Genomic DNA, 24,307 nt, shown 5'->3' on the forward strand with positions numbered 1-24,307 from the left:
ACTAAGTGAATTTCATGTGTATGGGCGTTAGGGTGTTTCCAATATTTTTTTAAGTTTATTATTTATTTTGAGAGAGAAGGGGCCTGCATGCATGGCGGGGGCAGCGGTGGGGGTGGGGGTGGTAGGGGTAGAGGCAGAGAGACAGAGTGAGAATCCCAGGCAAGCTCCCTACAGTCAGCGCAGAGCTCGATGTGGCGCTCGATCTAATGAAACTTGACATCATGACCTGAGCCAAAATCAAGAGTCGGATGCCTAAGTGACTGAGCCACCCAGGAGTCCCAGGTGTTTCCAATATTTTAAAATTATGAACAAGGCTGCAGTGAACAACCTTATGCATAGATATTTAGAAGTGGACGTGCTGGGTCAGAAGGTAAACGCAAGTGAAGTTTTTTTGAGACATTACCTATTTCCCCTCCATTTAACACATCTACCAGCAAAGTAGGCATGTCTATTTCCCCAGAGTCATCAAGAGCGTAAGCTGTCAAGCTTCTTCATGTTTTTCTAATCTGAAGGGTGAGAAGTAGTTTTTTTTTTTTTTTAAGTTTTTTTGAAAAGTAGTACAGCTTATCCGGCTTCTCCCAAGGATAACGTGCCACATAACCAAAGTGCAATGATCAGCGCCAGGAATTTGACATGAACACATCACTTTTCACTAAATCACAGACCTTATTCTGATCTCCCCAGTTTTTACACGCACTCAAAACTTCTGGTGTATATTTCATTGAAATTTTATCCTCAATGTAGCTATAATTTGGGTGTCTCTTATGGCCAATGAAGTGAGCATTTTTCATAAGTTTAAGGATCATTGTTACATCTTTTTTCATCAATTGTTCACATTTTTGTCCATTTTTCTATCTGGTTTCCACATTTCCCCCCTTTCACATTTAAAGAGTTCTTCGTACATTAATGATATTAGCCTTTATCTATAACATATGTTGCACGTATTTTCTCTTTGTCAGTTAGCTGTCTTTTGACTTTGCTTACGGCGTTTTCCACGTGGAAAAGTTACAGAAGATTTTATGTACTCAAATGCATTGATCTTTTCTCACATCTGGATTTTAAGTCATAGTTGGAAGGCCTTCCCCCCCCCCCGCCCCCACACACAAGCTATGGAGGAATTCACCCATATTTTTTTCACCACTTCTGGTTTTGTTATTTACATCACGTTCTCATCATTTAGGAGTTTGTGTTTGTGTGTGGTGGGAGGAGTGGATCCTGGGTCAGATAAGTACATAGAACAAAATATTAGCCATAGATGGCAGGCACACGGGTATTTGCCACGCTTGCACCTTTTCTCAAGGTTTGACAATTTGAAAGATAAACAGGGGGCAAAGCGAGCGAGGCAGTTGGCTTAGGTGGACAGGGGCGCCGGGGCCCTTTAAGACGGACCCCGCCCACCCCGGAAGAGCTCGTCCAGGCCCCGCCTCCCGCCGCGCACCGCCTTCTCCCCGCCTGCGCCGGCCTAGCCCTCCGCCGCCGAGTGCAGTCACGTGAGCCGGGCTGCGGTGCCCCGGTCCGCGCCGTCATGGTGGCCCCGATGTACGGCTCCCCCGGCGGCCGCCTGGCCCGGGCGCTGACGCGGGCCCTGGCGCTGGCCCTGGTGCTGGCCCTGCTGGTCGGGCTGTTCCTGAGCGGCCTGACGGGCGCGATCCCGATCTCGGGGCGCCAGTGGGGGCCCGACGGGCCGGTCCCACCCGCCTCCCGCAGCCGCTCGGTGCTCCTGGACGCCGAGACCGGCCAGCTCCGACTGGTGGATGGCCGCCACCCTGACGCCGTGGCCTGGGCCAACCTCACCAACGCCATCCGCGAGACCGGGTGAGGGTTGGTCCGACTCCGCGCGGGACCCGCTGAGGGAGGGGGTTGCATGGACACCGGGCCTCTCGCCCGCCCCTAGAACGGGGCCCCTGTCTCCCCGAGGGTCACTTTTCCCGCCCCTGAGACTGCAGCACAGCCATCCGGACCGGATCCCTGGGGCTAATGCAGCATCTCTCAGCTCATGGGGACCAGTCCCTGGCCTTGAGCCAAAGGTGACAGTACCTCTGTTACCCTAGAGACCAGATCCCTGCCACCCAGGCCCCAGTGACTCCATCTGGATCAGGTCCGCGGAGCGCCGCCCTCCACCCCCCATCTTGGGCCCGAAGGCTGGTGATAGCTCTTCAAGAGAGAAACTCTCATCTCACTTCCTTGGTTGTGGTGGCTTACCCCATGGGTGCTAGCTTCCTGCCTCTGTTCTAGAACCAGGGCAGCGGGACTGAGCCTAGATTGTAGGCCAGTGGGAAAAGCACGAGGTCCCTAAATTCACATAGACCCAGATAGTATGTTTGCTTGGGCTCTCCTTTCTCTCCTCTCTCCCGGTCCTCTCTCCTGATCCTCTCTCCTCTCTCCTGGTCCCCTCTTGCTTGGCCAGATAGTATGGAGCCAAGTGCTCGGTCCTTGGCAGTCACGATTGCTGTCCTTATCGCTGGGACCCCGGCTGTCGTTCTGACTCCCTTGCTTGTCTGGGCTCCCATTTCTATGATTCAGACTTTGGATGTGCTCCACCGGGAGGTTGAGTGGTACCCTCTCAGGCCCTGTACCAGGGCTTGTGCCCATTCATTCATTCATTCATTCACTCACCTGATGTACTTGGCTTTGGGGACACAGAGCTGAGCAAGGTGAGGGTCCCGATTCAGTGGGGAGGCAGACAGTGCGGAAACCTGAGCCCGTGGGCGTGGGGAGAATTGCCTAAAAGCCTTGTCAGCAGGGCTCAGGCCCTGGATCAAGGCTGTGTTGGGGATCCTAGTGAACCCTAAGTTCCCCTCTACTGCCCTCCCACTGCCCCCATCCACTTTGCTGGCATGCATTAATTCCTGCAGGTGTTGGGGAGATACAGAACGTGGGAGACACCCCCATTCTGGTGCTTTGTGGGACTTGGGAGGGTATCAGGTAGACAGAGGGGGACATTGTGAGGAAGGATTTGCTGCAGACACAGCGGGTGGGGCTAATCTGGGAAGGCTCCCAGGGAGAGGAGGCCACAGGGTGGGCTAGAGTCTATGGCAGGAACTAGGGCTCTGTGGCTCTGTGACTCTGGGATCTGGTTACCCTTTTCTCTGCTGACTCATACGTGTTTTGGGCCCTAACAAAGCCAAGAGGGCCTGACGAATCTCTGCCTGAATGCTGGCTAGGAAGGAGGCACAGAGGTGAGGCCCCGCATAGGGCGGGGGCTTTGTCTTCAGGAGGCCCCCACTGGGCTGTGTTGCTCTGAATTCTGGAAAACAGACGTGGAGAGAGGACTTCCTTGATTGTGCCGGATGGAAAGGTCTTTCAGGCCCAGCTCCTTTGCTCTGCGACCTTTGCTCTGTGAAGGGTAAATCCCTTCACCTCTCTGAACCCATTCCCTCCTCTGAAAGGAAGGGGGGGAAATTCAGTGGGGTCACAGAAAGCACCTCCGTTTACTGAAAGAAGGAATGAGTGAAAGAAAGGAGCAGGTGCCCTCTGCCCCATTTTATAGTTGGGGAAACTGAGGCCTAAGGCAAGAGGCCAGGTCTCTTCTGTACTTCTCGCTCTCACCTCCCCTTTCCAGCATCCTTTCGGTCCAGTCTTCCCATTTAGCACTTGGGACCATGATGTAGGGAGAACTGTATCAGAAGCAGGGAAACTGAGGCCCTTCAGAACAACCTCTTAGAACTCAGAGGTGAGACGAACTACATGTGGGGTTTCCTGGTCCCCGATCAGCAGAACCGCCGAGCTGTGGGTGACTGTCTCATTTTTCCAAGGATGGAGGCCAGGAATTTGACTCGTCTTTTGTTTACCTGGACTCGGGATCTCTCCTCCTTCTGTCCCCCAGATTTCGCCACAGGGTTGTCTGGCTAAATTCCATTTCCTCTTCCCACATAGTCTGCCCTCTCTCGGTTGTGCTGTATCTGACCTTGGACCGATACTCCCCGTGAAGCCTGAAACAGTTAGGATTGGGTGCGTGGGCATCTGAGCTGCCCCAGGAGGCAGAGCCTTCGCCAGTTTGGCTCTGACCTTGGTGCTGGGGAGGCTGAACCCTCCAGCCTTACCTCTTCCCCCTTCCTTGACGCCCCCCTCCGTCAACCAGCTCCTTGATACAAATCACAGATCACCTTGGAGTCAGGAAAGGAAGAGAATACCAATAAGAGGGAATTAACCTGCTAAGAGGCAGAGAACCAGCCCAAATCCACCAGCCAACAAGCAGAAGCTTGTGAAGTGGATGAATACCATCCAACTGTTCTTGGAAGTCAGAAAAGATAATCGTATTCCATCGAGAATGAGGAAGGAGTGATAGCCCCAGATGAGGTAGGGTGGCCTACATACCGAGGGTGCCCAGGGTACCCTATACCCTGAAGCAGGGCGTGGTGACCAGGGGAGATTTGTGACCCCCAGCTCATCTCACAGGGATGGGCTGGTTTTTTCTCAAACGTGGCCTCTTTAGACCCTGGAATCGTCAGGCATTAGGCACCGACAGCGTAAAATCGCAGTGTGGCCCATAGACGTTACAGAAAAAACAAAAAAAAACCCCAAAAAACCCGGAGGGAACAGATCAGTGTACCAACTTTTTATTTTTGTCGAAGGAGTGCATTAAGAACAAAACAGAAGCATCTATTGACCTCTGTCAGTTTTATCTCCTAACAGATCAGCTCTTTTAGAGCCAAATAAGCAGAAAGGACGTGTTCTTTAATAGAGAGCAGTCTAATGCGTACATTAAGCTTCAGAAATGCTCTTGTCAGTGGTTTTCTCTTGACCGGGGATCGGGGTAGAGTTTGGCAAAGTGGTCAGCACAACAGGGAACCTAGAGGCCGTTTGCCCAAATTCAAGCTTCCCCGTTTTACAGATGGGCAAGGACGGGTGGTATGAGGCCGAGTGTCTGCCTTACTGTCAGAGACATTTGGGGCCCTTCGCCTGCCTCATCTCTGTGGTGACAACCTTGGAAAAGAAGTCATTTGATGGGCGCCCGGGTGGCCCTGTCGGTTAAGAGGCCGACCCTCGATTTCCGCTTACGTCCTGGTCTCACAGTCCGTGAGGTGAAGCCTGCATGGGGCTCGGGCTGACATCACCCAGCCTGCTGGGGATTCTCTGTCTCCTTTTTTCCCTGCCCCCCCCCCCGCCCCCCAAACAAATACATATTAAAAAAAAAATCATTTGATTAGGCCCAGGGCCTGTGGCAACCGAGGGATCCTCAGAGATCAGCCTCAGGGGCTCCAGCCCTGAAATCTGGTGACTTAGAACAAAGCCCCTTGAATGGGGACTCCCTCCATGCAAAGTGTTCTGGAAATAGGCGGAAACCCATCAACCTGGGTTTTCTGAGGGCCAAGTGAATACAACCCACCTAAATGGAGTCACCTCAGTTGCCCTTTGGAAGGAGGCCGCACACCAGGAGATGGGGGGGGAGGGTGGTGGGGCTATCGCTTCCTGCTGCTTCTTCCTCGTTTCTGTTCTCTTTTAAGTTTTTGGAATTATTATGCAAGTAGTTAATTGTATTAGACAGGTAATTATTATACAAGCAATTCTTGTGGTAAAAATCCCAGCAGTCTAGAAAGTTAAGACATGATGCATGAAGTAAATATACAGCCCCAGAGATAACCAGGGTTAGCTCTTTCTTCCAGAACTTTCTGTGCATAAATAGGCCTAAGTATGTATGCCTATGTATAAGCATAGGTATGTGCGCGCGCCCGTGTGTGTGTGTGTGTGTGTGTGTGTGTAAAACGCTTTCACACAGACCACCAATTGCGCTTCTCTAATTAAAAAAAATTTTTTTTTTTTTAACGTTTATTTATTTTTGGGACAGAGAGAGACAGAGCATGAACGGGGGAGGGGCAGAGAGAGAGGGAGACACAGAATCGGAAACAGGCTCCAGGCTCCGAGCCATCAGCCCAGAGCCCGATGCGGGGCTCGAACTCACAGACCGCGAGATCGTGACCTGGCTGAAGTCGGACGCTTAACCGACTGCGCCACCTAGGCGCCCCAAAAAAAATTTTTTTTAAGGTTTATTTGTTTAGTTTGAGAGAGACAGAGACAGCATGAGTGGGGGAGGGGGAGGGAGAGAGAGAGAGAGAGAGAGAGAGAGAGAGAGAGAGAGAGAGAATCCCAAGCAGACCCCGCACTGTCAGCACAGAGCCCAACGCCGGGCTTGAACTCACGAAGCCATGAGATCATGTCCTGAGCCGAAACCGACAGTCAGACGCTTAACCGACTGAGCCACCCAGGCTCCCCTAATTTTTTTTTTTTAAAGGAAATTCTTTTTTTTTAATGTTTATTTATTTTTGAGACAGAGAGACAGAGTGCAAGTGGGGGAGGGGCAGAGAGAGAGGGAGACACAGAATCTGAAACAGGCTCCAGGCTCTGAGCTGTCAGCATAGAGCCCGATGCGGGGCTCGAACCCACAGACCGCGAGATCATGACCTGAGCCGAAGTCGGACGCTCAACCGACTGAGCCACCCAGGCGCCCCAGCTAATTTTTTTTTTTTCTTAACGTTGCCTCTGACATCTCGTCAGCACATGGCACTCTCTTCCCATCAGAGCAGTCTCCCTGTTATGTCGTTACCTGTTTACATGCCGACCCCTCCCCCCCTCCCCTGCATTGGCCTTTGGAAGGCCGAGCCTGCTTGTCATTCATTCCTTGGCGCCTGGTACCCAGTAGGCTCTCAACGAGGCTTGCCTGCCCAAAGTATCAGGCGTGCACATTTTTATCGTCTTTTCCTCTCCAGAGTCCTCTCTGGGGCTGAGCTGTTCCGGGCCTGGACCCCTTCCGGGGGCTTTTTAGCCGCCTCCCCATGAGGCTGTCCCGGCTGAGCCTGGCTGTGCCCTGTTTTGCCTCACACTCTCATTAGTGCCTTCCCGTAGCCCTCACTTTCTTCGCAGGAATTGCCTTAACCAGCGTTTCTCCCCTAGGTACAGAAGTCACCTGGGTGAATAGTTTGGTGTCCTTGGAGCCAGGATGAAATCCGGAACCACACGGGAAAAGATGGATAGATTTGGCCGCACACGCACGAAAACCTCTGTGTGGCAAAAACAAAAGCGAAAAATCAATGAAAATGCAAACATATTTTCAGTGTTAGTGACAAGCGGAGGGCTAACGTGGACGTAGAGAATTTCGCAGATCAATAAGCAAAGATAAACACGAGGGAGAAAAGAGTAAAGCGCGTGAACCAAAGAGCTACAAATGACCAATAAAAATGTAAAGACAAGCGCAATTTAACCGAGGAAAGGATTACAGTGAAAACAACACGATGGAATTTTTCGACCGTTGCCCGAGCAAAGGTGGGAAAGATCGATAGGAAGCATTTCCAGCCAGGAGTGTGTACCTTGTGACGAGGCAGTCTGTTAGTTAGAGACACGGGGCCTCGGGCCCTGCCCCAGACCTCCTGATCAGAATCTGCTTCTGAACGAGGTCTTTCAGCGACACGGATGCACATCAGAGTTTGGAAATGCTGCTTCCCAGGGGGAATGGGAGCCAGCCTGCCCGGAATTGAATTTCGGTTCTGCCCTTTGCCGGCTCTGTTTCACGCTGTAGGTCTGCGGACCTGGTCCGCTCCATGTTTCTGGGAGCGGCGGGCTGGCTGGGGCATGTTCTCAAGTCAATAGCAGAGGCACAGGAGGGCGAGTAGAAACCAAGGAGGCCTCCTCTTTTTTTTTTTTAAATGTTACTTATTTTTGAGAAAGAGAGAGAACCAGAGCATGAGCTGGGGAGGGGGAGAGAGAGAGAGAGAGAGAGAGAGAGAGAGAGAGAGAGAGAGAGAGACGCAGAATCCGAAGCAGGCTCCAGGCTCTGAGCTGTCAGCAGCAGAGCCCGACGCGGGGCTCGAACTCACGAACCGTGAGATCGTGACCTGAGCCGAAGTCAGACGCTCAACCGACTGAGCCACCCGGGCGCCCCAAAGGAGGCCTCTTGAGGGCTGATCTTGTAACTGGCATACGGTCATTTCCACCCATGTTCTGTTGGCCAAAGCAAGTCCTGTGATGTGACCGAGCCCAAATCAATGGGGCGAGGAAGCGCTTGGCCGTCGGTGGGAGGGACCACAAAGTCGCACAGCAGAGGGCACAGATACGGGGGGCGAGGGCAGTAGCACAGGCTCCCGCAGAAGTGACATAACTCTGTGCCTTAATTTCCTCCTCTTGTGTGATGGGGGGTGGGGGTAACCATGCCGACCTGGTAGGGTTGTAGGAGGGTCGCGAGGATAAATGACTTCGTACATAAGAAATGACTAGAACAGGGGCGCCTGGGTGGCTCAGTCGGTTAAGCGTCCGACTTCAGCTCAGGTCACTATCTCGCGGTCCGTGAGTTCGAGCCCCGCGTCAGGCTCTGGGCTGATGGCTCGGAGCCCGGAGCCTGCTTCCGATTCTGTGTCTCCCTCTCTCTCTGCCCCTCCCCCGTTCATGCTCTGTCTCTCTCTGTCCCCAAAAAATAAATAAACGTTAAAAAAAAAAAAAGTGACTAGAACAGCGTCTGGCACAGGGGAAGCCCTCACCGGACGCTGGCTGACGTGATTGTGGGGGGTGGGACGTGGATTGGTACGGCTTTGCGGGGGACGGATGTTTGTCAGTGTTTATTGAAATGAAAAAAGCATGTGCCCTTTGACCCAGCACTCCTCTTGATGGACATTCGCGTGAATGGCCGTTCCTCACTGTGTTTTTCAGGGTTTACCGCTAGAGATGGCCGTGTGCCCAGCCGGGGGCTGGCTTTGCATCTGTCCCCGCGCTGACCAGGTGTCCCCTCTCCTCCCCGTCTAGATGGGCCTTTCTGGAGCTGCGGACGAACGGCCGCTATAACGACAGCCTGCAGGCCTACGCGGCGGGCGTGGTGGAGGCCGCCGTGTCTGAGGAGGTAAGACCGGACCGGGGGGTGGGAAGGGGGGGGACCCGGGGCTCCTGCCTCCCGCCCCACCCAGCGTGTCCCCCAGGGAGCTTTGAAGGGCTCTGAGGTGAGGCGTGTGCAGAGGGGGCTCCCCTGCCTCTGCCCCCAGCCCTGCACCTAACTGGGGAGCAGGGGCTCACGTGCGTTCTCGGAAAACTTAACGCCAGGTACCGTTTGATGCATATAAAATATACGTAACGTGTCCCAAGTCACGAAGCACAATGATCCAGCGAACATCCAGACTAAAACGTAAGGCTGCTACTGATACCTTGGAGGCCCAGCCCCCGCCCCCAGAGGCACCCGTCACCCTAAATGTGACTTCCATTCATGCATTCACTTGTACGGGGGATAGACTTCACATGCCGTAAAAGTCACTGTTTTAAAATGCACAACTCAGTGGTTTTTAGTCTAGTCACGGGGTTGTGCAACCGTCACCCCTAATTCCAGAGCATTCTCATTGCCCCAGAAAGAAACCCCGTGCCCCTACCTCCCTTCTCTCCCTCACCCCAGCCCCGGGCAACCCTTCATCTACCTCCTGTGTAGATTCGTGTGTTGTTAGCGAGGTTTCATATGAACGAGTGGTCGCCTGTGTCTGGCTCCTTTGACGCGGCGTCATGTTTCCAAGACGCATCCACGTTCTAAAGTATATCGAGCCTCGCTCCTTCTTGTGGCCACGTGATACTGTATCGTGTGGATAGAGCCCATTCATTCATTCGTTCGCGCGTGGACGGACACCCGAATTATCTCCCCTCTCTTACTTCTGGTGACCTACTTGTACTTCATGTGATGAATCCCCAGGCAACATACCTACTAATCTGCTTTACTTGATTTGGGGCGCTGTGAAAGGGATCTCATAAATTTCGGAAGTCAGCCCGTGTCAACAAGTAGGTGAGGCTGTGGAGTGACAGCCCTTCTCCCCGCCCCCCGCGTGGGTGGAGGTGTGACGCCCGCTTGGGAAAATCATTAGGCAGTAAAGAGCCGAGGCTGCCCACGCCCGGGGTTCCAGCGGCCCCAGTCGTCGGGTGTGCCCGGGGCGACCCGAGGACGCGCTTGAGGGGCTCAGAACTGCCTTAAGGTGGCAACAGCCGAACGCCCCTGGCGCGTGAGTGCCCAGATGGTGCTACGGTGGCAGAGAGCCGATGACAGGGCCTTGACAAGGAGTGAGCAGCCGAGCTGCGTCCAGGTGCTCAGGGGCGAGAGGGAAGAGCATGTGACAGACGACAGCACGCAGTGGGACACTCCTTTATGAAACTCACGCTCCTCGTCGTGATACCCCAGCAGCACTTTGGGACGCCCTCCCGGGATCCCGATGTCCGGGGAGCTGCTCAGACGCTGGGTCAGGCCTGTGCTGCTTGGGGCGCTCGGTGGTGAACGAGACCTGATTCCATCTCTCGGGGGGCCCGTAGCCTGCCAGGAGCACTGGGGCAGGGCCACAGGGCTCCCCTGTAAGGAATCCCCAACACGTGTGCCCCGAGCTTTGCCCGCGTTCTCTCCCTGATCCTGCACACCGCACCGAGGCCCAGAGAGGGGAGATTACTCACCCAGGGTCACACAGCCCATCAGCAGGGAAGCCAGCACTCAGACCCGCCTCTGTCTGCCCAGAGGTTCTGCCGCCTCCCCTACTGGCCCGGGGGGCTTCCCGTGACTGGTCACTGCGTCCTATCCCAGGCTGTGTCCCCTGCGCCCAGGCCAGAGACTGGTGTAGGCCAGGCGCTTGGCAAATGCTTCTGGAAGTAGGGGAAGGCTGCATGGTCGAGGTGGCATCTTATCGAGGCCTCGAGGGCTGAGTAGAATGTGAGGGTGTTTCAGGGAGATGAACGCAGAGTGGGGGTCCACCTACAGCTTCCCCTGGTTCGAGTCTTGACTCTTTGATTCATCACCTGGAGGACCTCGGGTCAGGTCCTCGCACGCCTGTGCCTCAGTTTCTGCAGCTACGAAGTAGGGATGCTCACGGTAGCGTTTTCTTTACGGAGTTGCCGTGGGGTTCGACCGTGTTGGGTCACGCAGAGTGCTGTCAATGCTGGCTACGGGCAACCGGCCACTTCTCCGTCGCGCTGCAAGTTAGGGGACTTCCCTCCCCCTGCTGGAATGTCACTGGGTGGATTTGGGATTCCAGGTCAGGTCTGGCTGATCTTGGCCGGCCTCCCCCGGGCTTCTGCAGTCAGCTGACAGGTCAGCCGGGGCAGCCGGGTGACCTAGAATGGCCTCATTCCTGTGCCTGGGGATGGGGCTGTCTGCCAGCGGGGGTGATGGGGCGGCGTGGTCTTTAACCTCCCAGGAAGGTGGTCCAGGCTTGCTCGTGTGACATCAGAGCAGCGGGGGTGTGGAGGGCCTCTTGAGGGCCAGTTGAACGGGCACACGTTCTCTCGCCCACATGTCGGTTGTGAGTTCCTTGCTGTGTCCTCGGGGCTTAGGATGGGGACACAGTAGGTGCGTAAACAGTAGCCGACTGAATGGGGACGTAGACTGGGCGTCTGAGGCTGTTCAGAGGCACAGTCTGAACAGACTTTGAACGGCGGCGGAGGCTTTCAAAGGAGGGAGGCAGCCAGAGGCTCTGGGCCCCCGAAGGGACGAGAGCGGGGTCGGGGGAGGAGAGCAAAGGTGCGGAGGGGGCCTCCCGGGGCGCCTCGGCTCTTTGGAGGCTGGGGTGGGGGCGAGGCATCGGAGCCCGAGTGGGGGGCCGGCTGGGTCCTCCGCGAGGGGAGCAGCCCGGCTGCGCCACCCCGGCCCGCGCCCACCTCGTCCGCCCCGCAGCTCATCTATATGCACTGGGTGAACACGGTGGTGAATTACTGTGGCCCCTTCGAGTACGAAGTCGGTTACTGCGAGAAGCTCAAGAACTTCCTGGAGACCAACCTGGAGTGGATGCAGGAGCAGATGCAGCGGAACAAGGGCTCTGCTTATTGGCATCAGGTGGGCGTGGCCCCCGTGCCCATTGGGCGGGGCGGTGGGCGGGGCTGCTTTGGGACCTGACTCTGCTGTGGGTGCTGTTGCTCTGACCACCGGCCTCCCACCCCTCTTCGCCGGCCCTCTCCCCTCACTCTCTCCTTCATCCTTCCCTCCATCAGTCAGGCCTTCCTCTTTCCTTCCCTCCCTCTCCAGCCACCCGTCCATTCCTCCATTTGTCTGTCCATCCATCCAGTCTTCCCTCTTTCCCTCTCTTCCCTTTCCCTCTATCCCTCCCTCCCAGCCATCTCCTCACCCACCTACCCACCCACCCATCCGTTTATCCATTCACCTACCCATCCATCCATCCACCCACCTACCCACCCACCCATCCACTTCTCCATCCAGCCATCCAGTCTTCCCTCCCGCCATACTTCCCTCCCTACCTCTTGTCTTCCTTTTCCCTCAATCCTTCCTTCTCTCCCTTTCACCTGTCTACCCATCTGTCCATCTTCCATTCATCCTTCCCTCCCTGTCCATCCTTCCCTCCCACCCCGCCCTCTGTATGTCTAGTTTGCCCACACGTTTACCACCCACAAGCTTATCCCATCTTTCACTCTCTTCCTCTCACCCACCTGTTACCCCCACCCATTATAGCCCCACCCTTCCCGCCATTGATGTGCCCCATTGGGTTGTCTGTCTGTGTCCCTGTGCACCGTCTACCCATCTGCACACTTCCCCCCTACACCCCCTCCCATTCACTTGCCCAGCTGTCTGTCTGACCAACCACCCTGTCTGCTTTATTCCTCACCTTCTTCCTGGCCATCGGTCCTTGAAGCACCTGTCAGTGTGAGTCTGTCCATCTGTAGCTCCATCATGCCTGCCCTCTCTCCCCATCTTAAATCTTGCCAGGGGCTGCCCTGTTCCCTGGGGATCATGCCCACACACCTTTTGCACCTTCTCTGTCCCCAGCTTCGTCTCTTGCTGACCACGCTCTGTGCTCCAGCCTCCCTGACCTCCTGGTTCCTTGAACCCTCCTCTTCCCTCAGGGCTTGTGGCCCGCTGCTCCTTCTGCCAAGAGCACTTCCTCTGCCTGGCTCGCCCCCCACCCCTCACCTCTGTCCGGTCCCCACACTTCCCTGTGGTGCTCTAGTGAGGGACTCAGAGTCTGTCTTCCACTGCCCGTGAGGACAGGCGGGGATCACATCTACTTTGTTCACCAAAATACTCCCAGTGCCCAGCACAAGGGCCGGCACATAGTGGGTGCTTTATATGTAAGGGATTGTTGAATATTTATAGATGAAGGAATGGGTCTGTCTTGTCCTGTCTGCCCATCCAGTCTATGCACCTGATTAGACACCTGTCCATCTGTCCACCCTGCCATCCATCTGGATGATTGCTTCTCTTTCCTTTCCTTCTACATAACTTAGTGGCCACCCATCCATCTTTCAGTCCTGCCTGCCTGTCTGTCTGTGTAGCTTAGCCTTTTGTCCATCTGTCCATCCATCTTACAGATGCTAGGTGCATGGTCAAGGCCCTACGGGGTACACAGTGATGATCTCCCTGGTTATAGAACAGTGACAGTGACAATGGGGGAGAAGTCAGTTACAAGACACATGCCCTGAGGCAGCAGCGCAGCCAGTAGCTAAACTCGGAATTGGGAGCAGTTGACAATGGGTCCGGGCTGGCTGGGAGGCTTCCTGGAGGAGGTGGCTTTGAACTGGGCTCTTAAGTGGGAGTGATTTAGGTTGGCGCAGGGAAGAGACATATAATTAAGTAAGTAATGGCAGGAAGGGTGGGTGCTGGGTAAGAGGGGGGTCAGGGCTGGCTGGAGCCATGAGGGTGCACCTGGGCCGCTCCTGCTCTGTCTGGATCCCCAGACCAGAGCCCCTCCCACTGCCTCACCTTCCCTCTGCCCCTCCCTCAGGTGCGGCTGACCCTCCTGCAGCTGAAGGGTCTGGAGGACAGCTATGAAAGCAGTGTGACCTTTCCGACTGGGAGGTTCACCATCAAACCCTTGGGGTTCCTGTAAGTGCCACCCCCGGAGGGGACAGGGTAGGGGAAAGGGCCCCGCGCCTTATAGTCAGACAGACCTGGGTTCCAGTGCCCATTCTGCCGCTGCCTGGCCCGGCCTCGGACCGCTCAGTTCACCTTCCAGAGCCTCAGCTTCCTCCTCTGGGAAAGGGGTGTGTAAGTGCACTCCCGGCAGGCACGGTGACCCGCTGGTGCCCGGCCCTGCCCAGCCTGTTGCAGCTTGCTGGGGACCTGGGAGACCTAGAGCCAGCCCTGAACAAGACCAAGAGCAAGCACGTCATGGGCTCTGGTTCGTGCTCCGCCCTCATCAAGCTGTTGCCTGGCCAGAGTGACCTCCTGATCGCCCACAACACCTGGAGCTCCTACCAGAACATGCTGCGCATCATCAAGAAGTATTGGTTCCAGTTCCGGGAAGACCCCCAAGGTGGGTGGATTCGGGTGTATCTGCGCGCGTGGGCGTGTGTGGGCGCACGGGGCGGGCTGGAGGGTGGGCGGAAGGTGCGGGCCTCGGCCCCACGCATGCCGCGGGGCCGCCCTCAGAGTTCGTCTCATTTTTAACACATCTGTTTCCTTTTAGTTCGTACTTTACAAGGTGTGTCAGTCACCTGTTGCTGCGTAACAAGTCAACCCCAGTGTAAAACAACCAAAGCTTGAGACCCAGCCATTTACTTGTGCTCGTGGGTCAGCCGGGTGGTTTTGTCATCCAGGGCCAGGCAGGCCTGGCTGATGGTGGCCAGGTCCCTGACGCTTCTGCGGTCAGCGGAGGTGGGACGGCCGCATTTGCCCGTCTGGGGCTTGGCCGTCAGCTGGGTGTTGGGGCGGCCGGGCCGGCGCAGGCTCCTTGGTGTGACATCTGGGCAGGGAAGCGTGGAAGGCCTCTCGAAGGCCGATTGAAACCGTTGCTCAAAGCAAGTCAAGTGACCCGCTCAGATGTGAGAGGTGGGGAAGCAGAGCCTGTTGTCTGAGGTGAGGAATTGGAGGGTCCCACTGCAGACGGTATGGGTGCGAGGTCGGGAAGAATGACGGCCATTTGCGCAAATGCTCAGCTGGGTGAGGAGCGTGCGAGTACGTTCTTCCTGTCCAATGTGAAAAGTTTGCAACTAAGGCCCAAGTGCCCCAGAGTGGCTCCCCGCCCACCGATCCCCGGCCCCAGCACCCCCCCCCCCCGCCCCGAGGTAGTCACTGTCACATGTTTGCAGTGCCTCCCTCTTGGCGACCCTTAAAAATCAAATGTTGCCAGGAGGTGGCGAGGCGGTGGGGAAACATACACCCTCCTCCTCTGCTTACGGGACTGGGGCTTGGTGCTGCCTCTTTGAAGACGAGCCCAGCCGGCCTCTAATAAGATTCAAAATCTGTCTCTCCCATGGTCCAGCAGTTCTTGGCTCGGGTCTGTCCCTAGAGAAACATTGCGACTTCCTGCACAGAGCCCGGGTACAAGGATGTCAACTACCTTAATGGTTTGGAAACAACCTAATGCCCGTTAATTTCAAGTAAATTTCCGAATTGACTGACACGTATACAGAGAAGTGTGCGTGTCATTTGTGTGGAGCTGGGATGTTTGCGGCTTGAACGGCCCTGGGTGCAGCACCCACATTTGGCCTCACCCCAGCATAAGCTCCATCTGACTTCTTACAGCATAGACGAGGTTTGCCTGATCTCGAACGTCACGCGAGTGGAAACACGCGGCATGTGCTCGCCTGTGTCTGAATTCTCCCGCTTAGCGTGATGCCTGTCGGGCTCGTCCATATTGTCACCTGCGGCCATAGGTCTCTCCTTTCCGTTGCTGTAGATCCGTGAACACTGTAATGTCTTTTTAAAAAACCTGCGTAAGGGGACGCCTGGCTGGCTCAGTCAGGAGAGCCTGCGACGCTTGATCTCAGGGTCGTGAGTTCGAGCCCCACACTGGGAGCAGAGTTTACTTAAACAAAAACCTACATAAGTTATACACATGTTACAGAAAATTGGAAAGTACAATAAAACATTCACATAGAATCACAATCACTTTGAATGCCGCACGACCCCCGGGAGATCATTTCGGAGACTATTTGGTTATGTTTTTTCCGAGACTGAAATATACTTTATTTTTCCATTTGCTTTAACTGATTTGTATTATGCTAGTAACATGTGAATACATTCGTGCGGACACAAATTCTAGCAATGTAGATGAAGAAATATATCTCTCCCGTGAAACCCTTCTCCCAAATTCCAGACCCCTCCTAAAAGGACACCTGTTGCCACTTTGGTTTGGATCGTCTAGATTTTTTTGGGTGCCTTTATAATGTGTATGTATGAACCTTTTTTTTTGGTTAAGTCTTTATTTTTTATTATTTTTATTTTATTTATTTAATTTGTTTATTTATATTAAATATAATTTATTGAGGATGGCACCTGTTGGGAAGTCTTTATTTTTTAGAAAAGCTTTAGGTTTACCGATAAATTGAGTGGCTATTACAGAGAATTCCAGTATACCTTCCCACTCCTTTCTCCTATTATAAACATGTTGCATTGGTGTGGTGCATTTGTTAACAGTTGATCTAGCAATATCCGTATGTTACTGTCAACTGAAGTCCTTAGCCTACATTCAAGTTCAGTCTGAAAAGTATGGTCGTACGGATTTTGGTGAATGCATGATGATGCGTATCTGCCTTTATAGTATTATACAGAAGAGTTTCACTGCCCTAAAAAGTTTGTTTTAAAAAGTTAGGGTTAGGGTTAGGGTTAGGGGTTAGGGGTTAGGGGTTAGGGTTAGGGTTAGGGTTAGCTCCAGGCTCTGAGCTGTCAGCACAGAGCCTGCGAGATCGTGACCTCAGCTGAAGTCGGACGTTTAACTGACTGAGCCACCCAGACGCCCCTGGCCTTGGGGAAGTTTTGATAATTGCCAAGTTCAGTCCACCTTCTAAATGCTGGATGTTAAACTTTAAACTAGTTCTTAGTTGAGGACTTGGGCCATTTCCAGGTCTTTGGTGTTTGCAAGACAAGTGGGCCCCCAGGTAGAAACACTAGGTTAAAAGATGGGATAATTAAACATTTTAGTCTCAAGGTGCACACAGCCAAACTGCCTCCAAAAGTGGCGGGGCCAGTTTATACTTGTCCACAAGGCTGGGAGGTATCAGCTTTCCCCTCAACCTTGCCAGCACTGGGTGTTACGGTTTTTTTTCCATTTTTGACATTCTGATGGGTCATAAATGACATCCCGGACTGAGCTTTTTTTTTTTTTTTTTTTTTGTATTAACTTTACTGATGGTTAGTTTAAACACACGTGTAGGATGTATATATTGATGGGTTTGGACAAACACAGGCTGTCATGTAACCGCCACTCAGTAAAAGCAGAGAACACTTCCGTCACCCGGGAAGGTCCTTGTGCCCTTTGTAGTTATCCTTCCGGCAACCACACCCCTGATCGCCTTTCCATTACGTTAGTTTTGCCTGTTCTAGAACTTCATATACACACCCCCTGATTGGAGGCCTACTGTGTACTGCCGTGGGCTAGATGCTCTTCACCTTGGCACTCTTGGAAGTTAAATCCTTAAAGAAAAGGGAATCCCTGCCACTTTCGACAGCATGGACGAACCTGGAGGGCATTGTGTGAAGTAAAATATGTCGGACACAGAGAGACAAATACTGTGTGATCTCATTTATAGGTAGAATCCTAAAGCGTGGAAGCAGAGAGTCGAAGAGTGGTTGACAGGGGCGGGGGGGAGGGTGAAGCAGGGGGACGTTGGCCGAGGGCACAAAGTTTCCGTTCTGAGATGAGTAAGTTCTGGGGATCCGAGGTTAACAACTGGGTCGTGACACTTGAAATTTGGTAGGAGAATAGACCGTAAGTACTTTAACCCACATGAGATGGTAACTATGTGAGGTGATGAGCTCCCTCGAGAGCTTGACCGTGGGCATCATTTCACAGTGTGTGTGTGTGTGTGTGTGTGTGTGTGTGTGTGTGTGTGTGCATGCATCAGACCATCACACTGCACACAGTGAATACAGGCAACTTTTATTCATCAGTTATATCTCAGTAATTCATTGGTTGTATCTCAGTAAAGCTGAAGACAAACAAAAACAAAGCCCGTGCATTCAGACTTCTGGGTTTTGCCCTCTGAATTATCTTTTTTACAATAGGTCTTTGCAACTAAAACAAAACAAAACAAAACAAAACGGGGGGGTGGAATGCCAAGGGGTGCCTGGATGGCTCAGTCAGTCAAGTGTTGGACTCGATTTCGGCTCAGGTCATGATGTCACGATGGTGAGATCGGGCCCTGTGCTGAGCGTGGGGCCTGCTTGGGATTCTCTCTCTCCCTCCCCCTCTGCCCCTCCCTTGCTCTCCCTCTCTCTCTCTCAAAACTAAACTGTTACTAAAAAAATTTAAAAAGGAAAGCCAAAGCGTTCTAGTAAACGAAATATATTTTTAAAGAAATGTGTGTGTATATATATATCTCTCTTTTTTTTTTTTTTGCTACGGCTTTCCTTTTTACACATGCACACACAGATGCACACACACACACACACACACACACACACACACGGCAAAGGCATGGTTTGCTACACATCAGAACGGATGGAGGCCCCCCCTGAGGCCTGCTGCTCCCCACCTGGAGGCTCTGTCTTGGGCGGGGGCGCAGGGGTCCCCGGATGGGCTGATCTGACCTGCACCCCTATCCCCCGCTGGGCTTACTCTCCCCCCCCCCCCCACAGTGAACTCTCCGCTGGCTCCTGGCAACAAGCTGGTCTTCTCATCCTACCCTGGCACCCTCTTCTCCTGTGACGACTTCTACATCGTGGGCAGCGGGCTGGTGAGTGTCCCTCTCGTGTCACCTTTCTCCCCGGGGCTGCCGATCCCCAGTCCCTGCCGGGGCTCCGCATTGTCTGCTCCGCGATCACCCCCTCAGCGATCCGTCGCTGGCTTGGGGGCCCGTTTGCGGTTTTGTTCGTGTGTCTTTAGCACACGCCGCCCCTCCCTCCACCGTGACCTTGCTGTTTCTCGTGCTGCCTCCCCTCTTGCCTTCCGCACACTCCCTCTAGCCCGGCCAGGTTTTCTGAATAAATGTTGTTTCCAATGTGTTGTTTTTGATCGGTTTTCCTGGCCGGGGTCCAGACTCGTTTAGAAATCTGTTCCTGGCATCCCCGAGCCGGGGCATTGAGCCCTGAGATTGCAACATGCGGAGGAGAAAAAACATTGCTTTAAAATAATACCCTCCTCGCAGAAGGTGCCAGTTCCCGGGGTGGGGGTGGGGGGCGGCGGGGAGGGGCTCCTTCCTTCCCTGTTGCTTTCTGAGAGAAGCATGGGGTTTTTGGCTCCCTTAAATGTGGAAGGAAGCGCGAGAGGGCCAGGTCGTGGGGGCGGGGACCCCCTCGCTGCAGTCCTGGTGGGGACAGGAGGGTACGGTCTGGGGAAGGACAGCTGAGAAGGTTTCATCCAGTTCCCCGGCAGGTGCCCCGGCAGGAAATTAACCTTCCAGCAGGGTCCTTAACTGTTTCTGTGCCACAGACGCCTTTGGCAGGCGAGGGGGTTGTGGACCCCCTTCTCAGAGTAACGTTTTTAAACGCATAAGCCAGAATATAAGGGATCATAAAGGGAACCAGTTCTACTGAAACGCGTTGATCGCAATACCACGTAAGGAACTTTTGCATGTTGTACACGTGCTGCTTACTGAACGCACCGAAGGCCTGACCACCGTGACGTAGAAGGAAGGGGGAGCAGAAATGACATCCTGAGCGGGGTGCCGCCCTGTCACATGCTGGGCAGACGTCTGTGACCTCTCTTGGTGACGGTCTCAGGTGCCACTCGTGCCACGGGGAGCTGCCAGTCAGTGGAAGGAGATGCCGAGTTTCAGTTCGGTGGAGGTGGGAACAGAGATGCACTGTTTTCCCCTCCCAGTCTGCGGGCTTCCCTCGTCCCGCCCCCGGCTCAGAGCTCCCCTGCCCCGAGAGGGGAAACGGCCCTCCGGGGCTTTCCGGGCCACGCCGGTCCGAGTTCTGGCAGTGGCTTTGGGTGCTAAGAGCAGTAGAGCGAGGGACAAGGAAGGGACGGGGTGGAAGGAGTGGAAGATGGTGTTCCCACCCAGGCGTTGCTATCACGGATTGGTGTGAGAGCCGGAAGTTCGGTGATCGAATCTCGGCCCATCCGCTTACCAGCCATGACCTTTGGCACGTCCCCTGGCTGTTTCGGGCCTCACTTTACCTTTCAGTAAAGAGGGGCATCAGAGGTCCTGCCGCGTTTTCCTCAAGCCCCCCGACTTGCCCTGCAGAACTGCAAGGCAGGTGTAGAAATGGGATGCCGTCTCTCTGGGGAAAGATCTGACCGACTTGGTCGGGAGAACGGGTCCAGAGGAGAGCACCGTGGGCTCTGTCGGGGGCTGTTCTCCGGGACAAAGCCGGATGCGTGATCGTGAAGCCCCCTCGGCGCTCAGCCAAGGAACCAGTGAGGAACGCGCACCTAAACCAGGACCCGGGGTTTCCAAAGGCTGTGAATAACCAGCGTGCGGACCACGATTGGGGCAGCATTGCCACTTGGTGGCAGCGTGCCCCGGTCGTAAGTCAGGTGGCCCTTCAGTGCAGCGTCCCTTCTGCTCTCCCACAGGTGACACTGGAGACCACCATCGGCAACAGGAACCCGGCCCTGTGGAAGTACGTGCAGCCCAAGGACTCTGTGCTGGAGTGGGTCCGCAATGTCGTGGCCAACCGCTTGGCCCTGGACGGGGACGCCTGGGCGGACATCTTCCAGAAGTTCAACAGTGGCACGTGAGTGGGCTTCTGGCACTGTGGCCTCCTCATCCCCGAAATGGACCAACCCCCCCAACAGTCACGCCCCCGGGGACCTGATGTGGCACCAGGGCCAATACCCCACACCCTCCGCAGAGCCCTCATGGTTCTTCCTGGAGTTGGAAAGTGCCTTAAAGTCTTCTCCCTTGTCTTATATTTAGGGAAACTGAGGCTCAGGAAAGGAAGGGCTTTGCCCCTCTCCTGCAGGCTCTTCTATCCAGGGACAGGCTCTAAGAGGGAGGCCTGGAAGAGAGCCTGGAATATGAGGGCTCTGGGGACAGGGGAGGGCTGTGTGAGGAAGGGGACATGCGTGGATGAGGGCCTGTGAGCCAGAGACACTGGAGATGGACATTGCAGGGCCTTGGAAGGTTGGGCAGAAAAATTGACTTCTGTTCCAATAAGCACTGGGGAGCCATAGATTCCTCTGGAGCAGGCAGACGGTATGATGAGAGCTGACGACACCTGTTCAAGCTGCAACGTCAGGGTGACAATCAGACGGCCGGACTTCCCCCACCCCACCCCCACCCCATGAGTCCCTACTCCGCGGGCCACTGGGGCGGTGGCCCCAGGGTGTGTTCAGTCCCCCTTCCTTGGGCACGGCAGGTACAACAACCAGTGGATGATCGTGGACTACAAGGCGTTTGTCCCCGGCGGGCCCAGCCCTCGGAGCAGGGTGCTCACCGTCCTGGAGCAGATCCCGTGAGTACTGGGGGAAGGACGGAAGGGTGTTCCAGGCAGAGGGAACTGCCTGGGCAAAGGTCTGGAGGCCTGCTGGAATGTGTGTGGGAAGGCGAGCATCTGAGGAAGGCCAGGCGGGAGAGAGGAAGATTCAGGACGCAATCTACCCCGGGGCAGTGGGGAGCCATCAGGGGTTCTGGAGCAGGGCAGCGCCCACAGGTGCTCCCTTTTCTTACCAGTCTTGCCCCGTCTCTCTTCTCGGTCCCAGGGGCATGGTGGTGGTGGCCGATAAGACCTCGGAGCTCTACCAGAAGACCTACTGGGCCAGCTACAACATCCCGTATGTCCCCACCCCTGCCCCATACCCGCCTCACCCTTGCTCAGCTCTCTGGGCTGGCCAGGGGTCCTTCCGTGCGTGATCTTTTCAACCCGTGGAGCAGAGAAACCGCTCTGCCCTTTCTTTGGCCAGAAAAGCCCTGCCGGTCTGGGGGCTTAGGTCTGCACCCACGGCAGGGTGGTGGGGGTCGGCCCGGCTCAGGTGCCGACCCCTGCGGTGGCTCCCTCGCCGTGTGTCCTGTAACTAGGCTGCGCAGCCGCCACCTCTTGGCCCTCTGTCCTCTGCCAGACGAGAGATTTGACGCTTACGACCCCCTCCCGGCAGCCACGGCCACTGTTCCCATGTCACAGATGAGGAAACTGAGGCCTTGCGCGAATGCCTGCCTTTCCTGAGGTGCCTTCCACAGCTGTTCAGTGGCGAAGTCGGCATCTGAACCCATGTCTCTGGGACTGTAGAGCCTCAGCTTGGTCACCTCACCAAGCCGCACCCCCCCCCTCCCCGGCCTCAACGGAAGACGTTGTTGCTGTCCTGTCGTGGTTGTTAGTGATCATGTTCTGGAGTGACCCCCCCTCCCCCCGCCCCCCACCTCCTGGGCCACAGCCGGCGCGGTCAGAGGCTGGGAGTGACCCTCCTTGTGCCCCGTAGGTACTTTGAGAGCGTGTTCAACGCCAGCGGGATGCAGGCCCTCGTGGCCCAGTACGGGGACTGGTTCTCCTATGACAGGAGCCCCCGGGCCCAGATCTTCAGGCGGAACCAGTCGCTGGTGCACGACTTGGACTCCATGATCCGGCTTATGCGGTGCGTGGGGCAGCGGGAGCCCCGAGTCCCGTGGGGGCTTTCTGTGCGCTTTCCTGGCCCTTGTGTGACCCTCACGGCGAGCCCGGGGGGCCGCGGGGCGGCGGCCAGCTGTAGCCGCGGGTGCGGGAGCCCCGTGGCGCTGTCCTCCTGTTCCGGACGAGGGTGCCGGGCAGCCGTGGGGTGGGCCACCCCGTGCCAGGCACCGTGCCCGGTGCCAGAGAACCCGCACCGAGCAGGGGCGCCCTGGCCGTGGGAGGCGCGGAGCCCGTCAGGCGCGCGCACCGATGTGGGCGTGAGCTGGGGCTGGTGGAGCCCCGAGAGATGCCAGAAGGGGGCAGGATGGGGCATCTAGCCCGGCTTGGGGTTGGGGGCGGCCTGAGCAGAGACGAGCCGCTGAGCATGGTGCGGGCAGGTGCAGGGGTGAGGGAGGCCCGGGCGGCAGCGGGGGGTAGGGGGAGAGCAGGCACCTGAGGGCGGGTGGCTTGTCCCGGTGCTCTGCCGCCACGGGGAGCTCAGCCCCCTCCTCGGCCCCCTCTCCCCGGCGCGACTGATGCCCCCTCCCTTCCCTCATCCAGGTACAACGACTTCCTGCACGACCCACTGTCACTGTGCAAAGCGTGCAGCCCGCAGGCCAACGCAGAGAACGCCATCTCGGCCCGCTCCGACCTGAACCCAGCCAACGGCTCCTACCCTTTCCAGGCCCTGCAGCAGCGCTCCCACGGGGGCATAGATGTGAAGGTACGGCCCCGCCCTGGGCCTGGGGGCTGAGGGTGGGCTTGGGGAGGAAGGGGGGTGGCGGTGACGGCTCAGGTCAAAGCGGATGGCAGGACTGGAGGCAGGGTTGGCGTTGGGCTGCGGTCGGGGTCAGAGATAGGGCTGGGGGTCAGGGCCCTCCGGATTGGGGCGGCTCGGGGCCCGGCCTGCGCTGGTGCTCAGCGGCCTCTGCCCTGGCCCCCAGGTGACCAGCATGGCCCTGGCCAAGGCCTTTCAGCTTGTGGCGGCCAGTGGCCCCACGTGGGACCAGCTGCCCCCGTTCCAGTGGAGCGCCTCGCCCTTCAGCGGCCTGCTGCACATGGGCCAGCCCGACCTCTGGAAGTTCTCGCCCATCGAGGTGCGGTGGGACTGAGCCTCCGTCTCGGCCCCACCGACCCCCGTGGGGCCACCACGTGCCGCTGCCCTGACCTCCCACCTGCCCGCTCCGTGGGCTTCGTCACCTGCTGTGCCCAGATCTGGGACCCGGGTCTGAGGGTTACTCTCATCTGGGTCGTCTCCTAGGTGGGACACGGGGCCCGCCGGGGGCCAGCACTGACTCGTTCGCTCCCCGTAAGTGGGCGAGTGCCGCCCTTGTCCCCTGCCTCTGCACCTCTCTCTCTGCCCCGTCTGCTTCTCTCTCTCCCCCGGCCTGGGGCCCTGTCCTCATGCTGCCCTCTCCTGAGGGCTTGGGAGGGGTCCTCGGGTGGGGTTCGGGGCCCCTGCTGGGGCAGCGGGGGACTGTCTGGGTCCCTGCCTCCCAGTGTCATTCCTGCCGGTGGCTCTGGAGCTTGTGGGGTTTCGGCCCCGAGACCTGGGCGTTGCCTCTGGTTGGCATCCGTCCTGCCACCTCCCGCCCCTGCCCCCCTCGGGAAGCAGCCCCCTGGTTTCCCTCCTGGGCGGCTTCCCTGAGGACAGAAACTTGAAAACAAACAAAAACCAAAGTTTCTGGTGACTTGTGGCTGCGGGGGTGTGAGTGTGCCTCGTTGGCCTCGTTGGCTGCAGCCTCGTGCCCCTTGCCCCCCAACTTGGGCCTGCCCTTGGCCTCTGGGCCGTGCCCACAGCTCCCCTGCTGTAGGAACCAAATCGCAGGCTGTGCTGCCATTAAATGAGAGGCCGTGGCCCCTGTGCTGTGCTTTTTGGGGCAGTGGGGAAAGCTGGGTTGCTGCCTTTTCTCCTCTCTGGCTTGGGTTCTAGACCATCCACTCTTGCAT

The 24,307-nt window shown here is 56.2% G+C and overlaps 1 protein-coding gene across 1 annotated transcript; it reads left to right on the top strand.

Annotated features, from left to right (window-relative positions):
- The first annotated feature begins 1,468 nt into the window (after window positions 1–1,468).
- On the top strand, window positions 1,469–24,216 carry PLBD2 (phospholipase B domain containing 2). The gene is made up of 12 exons (XM_011287867.4): window positions 1,469–1,815; window positions 8,731–8,824; window positions 11,609–11,767; window positions 13,668–13,768; window positions 13,984–14,198; window positions 18,464–18,561; window positions 20,349–20,509; window positions 21,134–21,229; window positions 21,477–21,548; window positions 22,191–22,343; window positions 22,919–23,081; window positions 23,302–24,216. The coding sequence occupies exons 1-12, from the start codon at window positions 1,526–1,528 to the stop codon at window positions 23,467–23,469; spliced, it is 1,770 nt and encodes a 589-aa protein (XP_011286169.2). The 5' UTR covers window positions 1,469–1,525; the 3' UTR covers window positions 23,470–24,216.
- Window positions 24,217–24,307: the final 91 nt, after the last annotated feature.

This window comes from Felis catus, chromosome D3, assembly GCF_018350175.1.
Source record: "Felis catus isolate Fca126 chromosome D3, F.catus_Fca126_mat1.0, whole genome shotgun sequence".
NCBI classification, from domain to species: Eukaryota; Metazoa; Chordata; class Mammalia; order Carnivora; family Felidae; genus Felis; species Felis catus.

Coding starts and splice junctions, on each gene's coding strand:
- PLBD2 (XM_011287867.4), top strand. CDS start 1,526: ATGGTGGCCCCGATGTACGGCTCCCCCGGCGGCCGCCTGGCCCGGGCG. Junction 21,230..21,476: donor ACCGTCCTGGAGCAGATCCC/GTGAGTACTGGG, acceptor TCTCGGTCCCAG/GGGCATGGTGGTGGTGGCCG. Junction 23,082..23,301: donor ACGGGGGCATAGATGTGAAG/GTACGGCCCCGC, acceptor CCTGGCCCCCAG/GTGACCAGCATGGCCCTGGC.